Below are 8,702 nucleotides of genomic sequence, written 5' to 3' on the forward strand. Positions count from 1 at the left end.
TTATGACTTGACTCCCAGTGCAAGGTTTGAACTTTACAACTGTGACAGTTTGGGATTGAAGGGATTACTGCCAGTAAGAGCACAACCATAGCTCTAAATGGTGGTCACCGTTATCAAGAAATAAGACCACATGAATCTGAGGTAATATTCCTCTTCTGTGATTACGTGCACTGTAAGTCCTTAATCTTGACTCAGTGGTAATTCTCTCAGCATTGAATTAAAAGATTATGAGTTTAAACTCTACTCCAGAAATTTGTATATATTAGTTAGACTGGTGCTCCAATGCAAACATTCCACATTTCAAATAAGATTCCAACTGCTCTCTCAGGTGGATGTAAATAATCCCATCACAACATTGGAAAAGTGTTAAGGGTTTAGCTGGTATTCAGGCAAACATTTATCCTCATTCAATGTTACTAAAGTTTTCCTGATCATTTATCTTAATATTATTTTTGAGACACTGCTTTGCCTCTTTTATTTTCTACATTACAACACCTCAGTTCTTTAATAGCTTTGAAATAGTGAGGATACAAGATAAATTCTTTCTTATCCTTTAATGTATTATATGTACGTGCCTTCTAATTGGTAGGTTTCAGATTGTGAATGAAAAGAACCAGACGTATTCCATAACTTTTATTTGGAAAAGATGCCTCTTTAAAAATGTACAAAATTAGTCATCAGTAATACAGGGTTAAAAAAAGTGACACAGTGAAGATGCTCCACAGACACATGCAGTAGACCATAAAACCAGAAAATATGGGAACAGAGTTATGCCATTCAGTCCATGGAGCCTGCTCCATATGCGATTACAGCTAGTATGTTTCGCAGCCCCATTCTCCTACCTTCTCCCCATAACCCCTGATCCAAATCAATCTTGATTACCAATCGAGAACCGATCTCTCTCTTCTGGGTCGAATTTCTGCTGTGCCTCTCAAATTTCCAGATGCATTTTTTGTTTTGGAATCAACCATTTCTAGTACATAAGCACAAACAACACAAAGGCAACTGGCCCAAAACACTGCACAAAGTTTCCTGTATGTGCCAGCAAGCCCCTCCAACCGCTGGGATACTGGCAGCAACAGCCCCACAGCCATTTCCAGGAGTCCCATCACAAATATTTCCTAATCTGTCTGCAAGCTGCCAATGGACTTCCTTGCTCTTGTAAATTTCCTGTGGGATTTTCTCCTGCAGGGCACAGGTCCCATCACCAAGAGATACCGGACTGGCCAATTAGACGTCAACAAGTTCTGGAAATGATTGAGGCAGGGAGACAAGCATGTCAAGGTCAGGGAGGTGCCAGTCGATGGATCCTTCCCTTGCTGCTGCAGCTTCCACTGTCGGGTGAAGCCGTCAGCCTGCAAACTGTGCCTATCAGTCTGTCCAAATGGCATCACCCATGTCCATTGCTGGTTCAATGCATATAGTGATAGAACGAGACCCTTAAAAGCAGTCACCTACGGACTCCAATTGAACTCCAGGCTAGATGGCCCCTCTTGGCTTTTAACCTCCATACTAGTTTGCTCTGTATGAGCATCAACACAGAATTAAGATATTCAGTGGATAATTAAAAAGATAGTGGACAATTGTTCTAAATTTTACCAAAAGAGAGCATACTGTTAATGGAGGCAAATTTTTAAAAATGCATTAAATTCCATGTAAAACATCTGTATGCTGCAAGTATATGTTACACATTACATCTGTTCTTTATACTTGTGGAAAAATAAGAAACATATGAACTTAAATTATAAATAAAAATCCCATTAGTTAATAATTTCAGTTGCATGTTTTATAGAATTATTTCAGTTTTTATCTGCACCATGTGGATTTTTTCTCCTGATGACATAGTCTGAAGGAAGACTATAATATAATCAAATAATTCAGACTTGAAGAACTGGATACTTGGGAGTGATTAAAATGTAAAGACTTAGCTAAGTGGGGGAAATAAAATAATAAAAACAAAGCCTGGTTTGAAACATTAATCACCAGTCTCCTGACCTCCATGATTAAACATATTCGACAGTTACTGCAAAACAATATAAAAGAAGACAGATATCCTTAAATAAAACAAAGAGCTGTGAATACTCAAGATCTTAAACAAACAAAGACAAGAATTGTTGGAGAAATTCAGCAGGTCTGGCTGCATCTTTGAAGAGGGAACAGAAGGGTCTGAAGAAAGGTCACCAGACTCAAAATGTTAGCTCTTTTCTCTCCACAACTGCTGCCAGACCTGCTGAGTTTCTCTAGTAATTTCTGTTTTTGTTTGCTTCAAAAATATGTTCTTGATTGTTTTGTATACTAACAATGTATAGTACTGACACCCATTATAGGTAACTGTCTATGATGCAGAGCTAACATACAATACACAACTCTCTCATTATCACTCAGCGTTCACACTCAATGCAGCATTCTCTCTCCATCACTGAGCCCACTCAATGCAAAGCTCTCATCATCACTGAGCCCACTATCACTTACAGTTGACACTCAATACAGCACTCACTTTCTGTCATTTAAAGCCCACTCAGTGCAGCACTCACTCTCCATCACTTAGAAGCCACACTCAATGCACCATTCTCTCAACATCACTGAGCCCAGCCTCAACATAAAGCTCTGTCACTAAGATCACAATAACTGCAACTCTATCTGTCACCAAGCCAACATTCAATGCAGAATTCTCTTGCCAACACTGAACCCACACAATGCAAAGCTCTCAACATAGCCAGGAATTGTTGAGGATAACTTAAGATTAATAAGAGGAGGCATTAGATGTTTTAGAGGATGTAAAGGTACATAAATTTCCAGGGGCTGATGGGATGTATCCCATGCTGCTACAGGAGCCAAGGGAGGAGATTGCGAGAACACAGCAGGCTATGGACCAAGTCCAGGTAAATGGGGTTAGTATAGTTTGGTGATTGTTGGTTAGACATGGCTGGCCGAAGGGCCTGTTTCTATGCTGTAAATTCCACAATCCTATGACCATGACTCTATTACTGAGCCCACACTCAAGGCAGCATTCTCTCTACAATATGGATGCCAGACTCAACACAAAGCTCTTCCTATCACTATGGCCGCAATAAACGCAGCTCTATCTCTGTCACTTAAGCCAATATTCAATGCAAAGCTCTTTCTTCATCATTGAGCCCAGACTCAATGCAGCACTGTCCCTCCATCACTCAGAGACTGCATTCAGTTCAAAGCTCTCTCTCCACTGCTGAGTCCACACTCAGTACTGCACACACTCCCCATCCCTCAGAGCCCACATTCAATGGAACACTCTTTCTCTATTACTGAGCTCACACTCAATACAGTGATTTTTCAATCAAAGCCCATTTTTAATGCAGTGTCCTATCATTTGGGGCTTTGAACCTGTTACTGACATTAAAATTTGGTGTGCATTTGTTTTCAAGTCATGGTTTGTCTGGTAGTTATCTTCATTGAGTGCAAGGAGAGTGTGTGCATGCAGTATGAGTTGCCCAGCTGAAAAAACAATCTGGAATGCGAACAATGCTCATTATCTGAAAACCATTATCTCGTTACTGCAAAATAACTAACTGTCAGTGTACTTTACCTAAAAATGAAAAAAAATCTCACACGCACAATACTCTTACAAGGCAGAGCCAAGAATTTCTAGTCTCAAACTGACTTTTTTGAACTGCAACACAATCATAAACAGATGACACCTGGAGCAGGGTACAAAATACTGTACTATTTGACTGCTGTTAGGGTTACTGCAGGGTACAAAATACTGTACTATTTGACTGCTGTTAGTGGTCTTACAGTATCATTAGCCTTATGTGAAGGGAATTTTTTGGGACATTAACAGAGTCTTACTTCTCATCCACTGTTGAAAGAATAGCTTGGCCTGTGTCTGCTGAAGCACTATTCAACTGTTCACTTTGGATAACTATAGAGACTCCTTCACTGTAGTTCTGAAAAAACTGTCCATGGAGAGCTGTCTCCCCCCATGCTCTGTTGGAGCTTTGTGTTTTCTTCTTTTCTGTTCTTTCCTATTTTTTTCAGAGCCACGGACTCGCTTGTCATCCTGCAGAGGGATCAAAATATTAATTGTTTTAAATTGGTTTTAACTAGAAATTTGAAATAAACTTTTAATAGAAACAAAGTTATGAGCATTATTCATATATTGGCTTTATATCAACAAGATATTTGATTACATAGGGAATTATAATCAAATTCAATTCTATCCTTACCCATCATTCATATGTGGACATTTACAGAAAGTATCAGGAGCTGCAGCCTTCACAGATTTTCATTCATTTCAAAACCAAATGCTAAAGTGTACAGTAGCCTAGCAAAGACCATCTATCATCGAGGGCAGCTCAGTGGCTTAGTGGTTATCAACACTGCCTCACTACCAGGGGCCTGGGTGCGATTCCACCTTGGGGGACTGTCTGTGCAGAATTTGCACATTCTCTCAGTGTCTGCGTGGGTTTCCTCCAGATGCTCTGGTTTCCTCCCACAGGTTAGATGGATTGGCCATGCTAACTTGCCCATAGTGTCCAGGAATGTGCAGGCTAGGTGGATTAGCCATGGGAAACACAGGGCTACAGAGATAGGGTAAGAGGGTCTGATTGGGATGCTCTTCAGAAGGTCGGTGTGGACTAGATGAATCAACTGGCCTGCTTCCACACTGCAGGATCTCAGCACAGTCCAAACAACAAATCCCAACCTTCCTGGGCTGCTTGGTTTAAATATTCACTTGACAAACTCAGTTACAGAGTAAGCTCCAGTCCATAACTTCTGACAGCATGAAGTGCTAGTGAATCTATTGTGCTTATACTTAATATCACAACAAATTGAAACAGGAGGAGGGTATATAAAATCAGTGGCAAACAGAAATCGAAGAATGCAAAAATAAATTGCAGCATTAGGCTTTACGTGAATGCAGCCAACATCCAACTCTGTTTCACCTCCACCATCATATTACGTTTTATAATACCAATGCAAAGTCGTGTATGAATGCAAGATGTTTTATTATTACCTTATCCAACAGCTTCTCAACCGTACTCGAGTGGCTAGACAATTTTAATACCTGAAAGTATGAAGATCAGAGTTAAAACACTGAACAGTGAGCTTTGACCCAAAAATATAAATCACCCATCCTTAGGAGGTAACTGTGTCAAGTCCAAACATGTTGCTTCATACAGTGGAAGAACATGGGTTGAAGCCCACAGCTCTTCAAACATCTCGCTGCTATCTCAATCCTGCCATTACACAGGGTTTATATTTGGGGATTCAGGGGTACACACACTAGGTTCCAAGACAAGCTCTAATTATTCCCAGTGGAGCACTGTGGCAAACAGACCCACAATTCTAAATGCTGAAGCCCCTTACCATCACAATCCTAGTAACAGACCTTAGATTATTAGTGAGTTTGAATGAAGAAAGACCTCATAGCCCAGTCAGTTAACCTTATTCAGGCCCATGTACAGAAACTATAATGGTAATTTTAAAATTCTGTCCTTCCTTATTTCCAAACTTTAATTTCTCTACTCACTGCTGCTTTGCACCATAGATTAGTACAGTGCTGCAAACTGATCAGAGCTTATGTTGCTCATTTTAAAGACCAATTCTGTAAGCCCTCTGTCCTTTCTTCAAATTTTGCAATATTTTCGCCTTCAAATAAATATCAACTCCCTTTTGAAGGCTACTTCTGAATCAATATTGTCTTAAAGTGGAGGGGCATGGTAGCTCAGTGGTTCGCACTGTTGCCTCACAGTGCCAGGGACACGGGTTTGATTCCAGCCTCGAGCAATTATCTGTTTGGAGTTTGCACATTCTCCCTGTGTCTGCGTGGGTTTCCGCTGGAGGCTCCGATTTCCTCCCACAGTCCAAAGATGTGCGGGTTAGGCGGATTGGCCAGGCTAAATTGCCCATAGTGTCCAGAGGTGTGTAAATTATGTGGATTAGCCATGGGAAATGCAAGGTTACAGGGAGAGTGTAGGAGGATGGGTCTGGGTGGGTGCTCCTTGGAGAGACGGTGTGGACTTGTTGGGCTGAATGGCCAGTTTCCAGACTGTAGGGATTCTTAAAAACCCAAACAGGCAATACATTCCAAATCCCAAATAAAACCTAAAAGAGCTGAGGATGCTCTAAATCAGAAACCAAAATTGCTGGTAAAGCTCAGTAGGTCTGGCAGCATCTGTGAAGAGAAATCAGTTAACATTCCAGGTCCAGTGACCCTTCTTCAGAACTTTGCAAATCCCAATAATCTGTCGCACCAGAGTTGTTTTTGTTTTCAATCTTTTGAAAACTGCTCCTTTAACTTTAAATTGAAGACTTCTGAGATCCCACATTTATGCACAATTTATTGCCAGTGGAAAGGAAGTGAAGTAGTGCTTTTAGTATGACAGAAGCTGCTCTGACGTAACAAATCATCAAATAGGAACCTTCAAGTTATAATCTTAGAGTCCAAAGCGTTCTCAGAAACTGAACCCTGTCCTTTCTTTTGTCTCTTCACCCATGCCACTCATCAAATCCCATAGCTAAGCATGTCCAGAGGCTTACCTTCTTCATGGCTGTAGACACAGCTGATTGTTGAAACTCAGCCTTGGTTACCCAGCGGAAGGGAGGACATTTTGTCTCCCCCTGCTTTACAGTATCGATTGGTGCACTACCAAGTGAATTACTGTACACAAGGTAGGTCTGGTGAATGTGAGAAAAGATATGTACCACCTAAAAAAAAATAGAAAAAATAAACTGTCTAATCCATCTCAATCTTACACAGTTCATGCCTTAGTTGGCTAATGTCAATAAAACCTGCAAAATTTTAAATGCAAAATTATACCAGTCACATTCAGATACGTAGGTGCTGGACAACATTGCTGCAATGACATTTTCATCACCTTGACGCATTTAATCCAATTCTGTTTTTCAGAAATTATGACCTCTATTTTTAGTTAACAATACTTGCAAACTCACCTCCCCCAAGTACTGTAAATTTTTCTCTGTAACTGAACTCCCCAATAATTCTGTAAGTCGATCTAAAACAGTACATTTCTGTTCCTTTTCCGTCATCTCAACTTCCAATAGAATGCTGGGGAACTCCCACATTCCAGCTAACAGTCCTGGTAATCAGAAAGACACAGCGAAAGGTTTCAAAGAAAAGAAAATCAAAGATCAATTACCAATTACATTTTCAGTGATGATGCATCTACTATTCACACATGACATTCTAGTTCCTCTGATGGAAACTACCAATATTTGCCTTGTTTCTGTAATCCTTATGCTTCATATCTGTGCCCCCTTTGACGCGTACATCTATGCTGCAATTAGTTTAGCACATGGTGAAACCTGTTCCTTTACTATTGGAGTTCTCATTAATTTAGTACAATATGTTCTCAGATAACAAGTGTCCAGACATTGACTCCAGTATTATGTACACTTGAAGTCACTGTTTTCTTATACTACTATTGCTTTAACTCTCAAAGATGTGTAAAGCAAACATAACAGAATTACAATCTCTCTCTTCCCACACCACCTCCACTCAAATTGTTTTCAGTTGACAGTAGGTACCAACGTTAGGTCTCTGAACTAGGAAGTATTCTTCTGCATCACCAGCATTCCTCTTCCGTGTAACCACACAGGTCAGTGTTCGCTCTGTTCGTGGTGGTTTCTTTGCAGCTTTCCTTGGGAAGTTCATTACCCCAAGACTACTAATCCAGGATTCTTTGTCAGGCAAGCATAAGGAGCAATTCTCTGCAACATCAAATTGAAATATTATTTTACTGGGTAATCACTGTTGGCCTATCATGAAATATGGTTAGAGATTGGTATGTCCTGCCTTTGGAAGTTATTGGACAGAGGACCAAGACGATCTATAATGTCACCATTTAGATCAAACAATTCATATCACTTTTGGAGATTTGATCAGTTTGGACTGGATTCCTGCAATCCCTGCTCCCAAAGATCTGAAGCTTGCGTAGAAATGGTGCAGTTCCCAGAAAATGACAATGACAATTTCAGGGGATCACTAGGGAGATTTATTTTCTGCAATTCTCCAGAATTGGAGCTCTGGATCTAGGGTTCTAATAAATAAATTATGGAAAAAAAAATAAATTATGGTTCTATTTCTTCAGGATAGTACAAGATAAAGGATACAGAAATTAAAGGGTGAGTTTTTACTATTTGACTCATGAGAGAATTTAAAAAAGGAATTAGTTTTTAAAAAAATCACAAAATCATAAATTGTTTATATGTCCCATGTGTTCCCAATGTTAATATTTCCTATAGGTAGGTTGTTTGATAGTTATCGATAATTCTTACCACATTCTTCAATATCTGGGGTGGAGGAAATTTTTGACAAGGTATTGCCTAACAGTCTTTTTGAGACTGATTCCTGCTCCTTCATAACCTGAAATGAGCATCAACAGAAGAAAGGTTAATATTTATATAGTGTCTTTTGCAATGTCAGAACCTCTCAAAGTGCTTTACAGTCACTGTAGCATTGTCATTATTGTAAAGTGGGAAACGTAACTTATGCAGAGATTATGGCATTATGCATTATCTATAATGTTTGCCATTCTCTTTCACCCCTTTCCCATTGCACAGTTGTTTAAAGAAAAAACAAGATTAACCTGATGGGTTTTTAAGCAGCTTAAACTCTTCAGGCTTAATTTCCAAGTGGATAGTTAAATTGGGGAAACCCAAAAGGTTGAAGAATGTCAGTGTCTGAAAATAGAAGCTTC

At 39.7% G+C, this 8,702-nt stretch overlaps 1 protein-coding gene across 2 annotated transcripts; it reads right to left on the bottom strand.

Annotated features, from left to right (window-relative positions):
* Nucleotides 1–620: 620 nt before the first annotated feature.
* LOC125484264 (adenine DNA glycosylase-like) lies at nt 621–8,702 on the bottom strand. 2 transcript variants are annotated; one of them, XM_048602287.1, is made up of 7 exons: nt 8,592–8,702; nt 8,281–8,368; nt 7,531–7,713; nt 6,937–7,082; nt 6,523–6,690; nt 4,997–5,047; nt 621–4,039 (listed from the first exon to the last, which is right to left on the bottom strand). In XM_048602287.1, the coding sequence occupies exons 2-7, from the start codon at nt 8,363–8,365 to the stop codon at nt 3,902–3,904; spliced, it is 771 nt and encodes a 256-aa protein (XP_048458244.1). In that variant the 5' UTR covers nt 8,366–8,368; nt 8,592–8,702; the 3' UTR covers nt 621–3,901. The 2 variants fall into 2 exon arrangements, with proteins under 2 accessions (XP_048458244.1, XP_048458243.1); XM_048602286.1 differs by having other exon boundaries at nt 8,281–8,696.

This window comes from Rhincodon typus, chromosome 10, assembly GCF_021869965.1.
Source record: "Rhincodon typus isolate 14 chromosome 10, sRhiTyp1.1, whole genome shotgun sequence".
In the NCBI taxonomy this organism is placed as follows: Eukaryota; Metazoa; Chordata; class Chondrichthyes; order Orectolobiformes; family Rhincodontidae; genus Rhincodon; species Rhincodon typus.

What these genes read in the sequence shown, in the direction of transcription:
- LOC125484264 (XM_048602287.1), bottom strand. Translation starts at nt 8,365, where the DNA reads ATGAAGGAGCAGGAATCAGTCTCAAAAAGACTGTTAGGCAATACCTTG. An exon ending in ATTTACAGTACTTGGGGGAG is followed by an intron (nt 6,691 to 6,936) that starts GTGAGTTTGCAA and finishes ATTTTTTTTTAG; the next exon opens with GTGGTACATATCTTTTCTCA. An exon ending in TTGAGAAGCTGTTGGATAAG is followed by an intron (nt 4,040 to 4,996) that starts GTAATAATAAAA and finishes ATCCCTCTGCAG; the next exon opens with GATGACAAGCGAGTCCGTGG.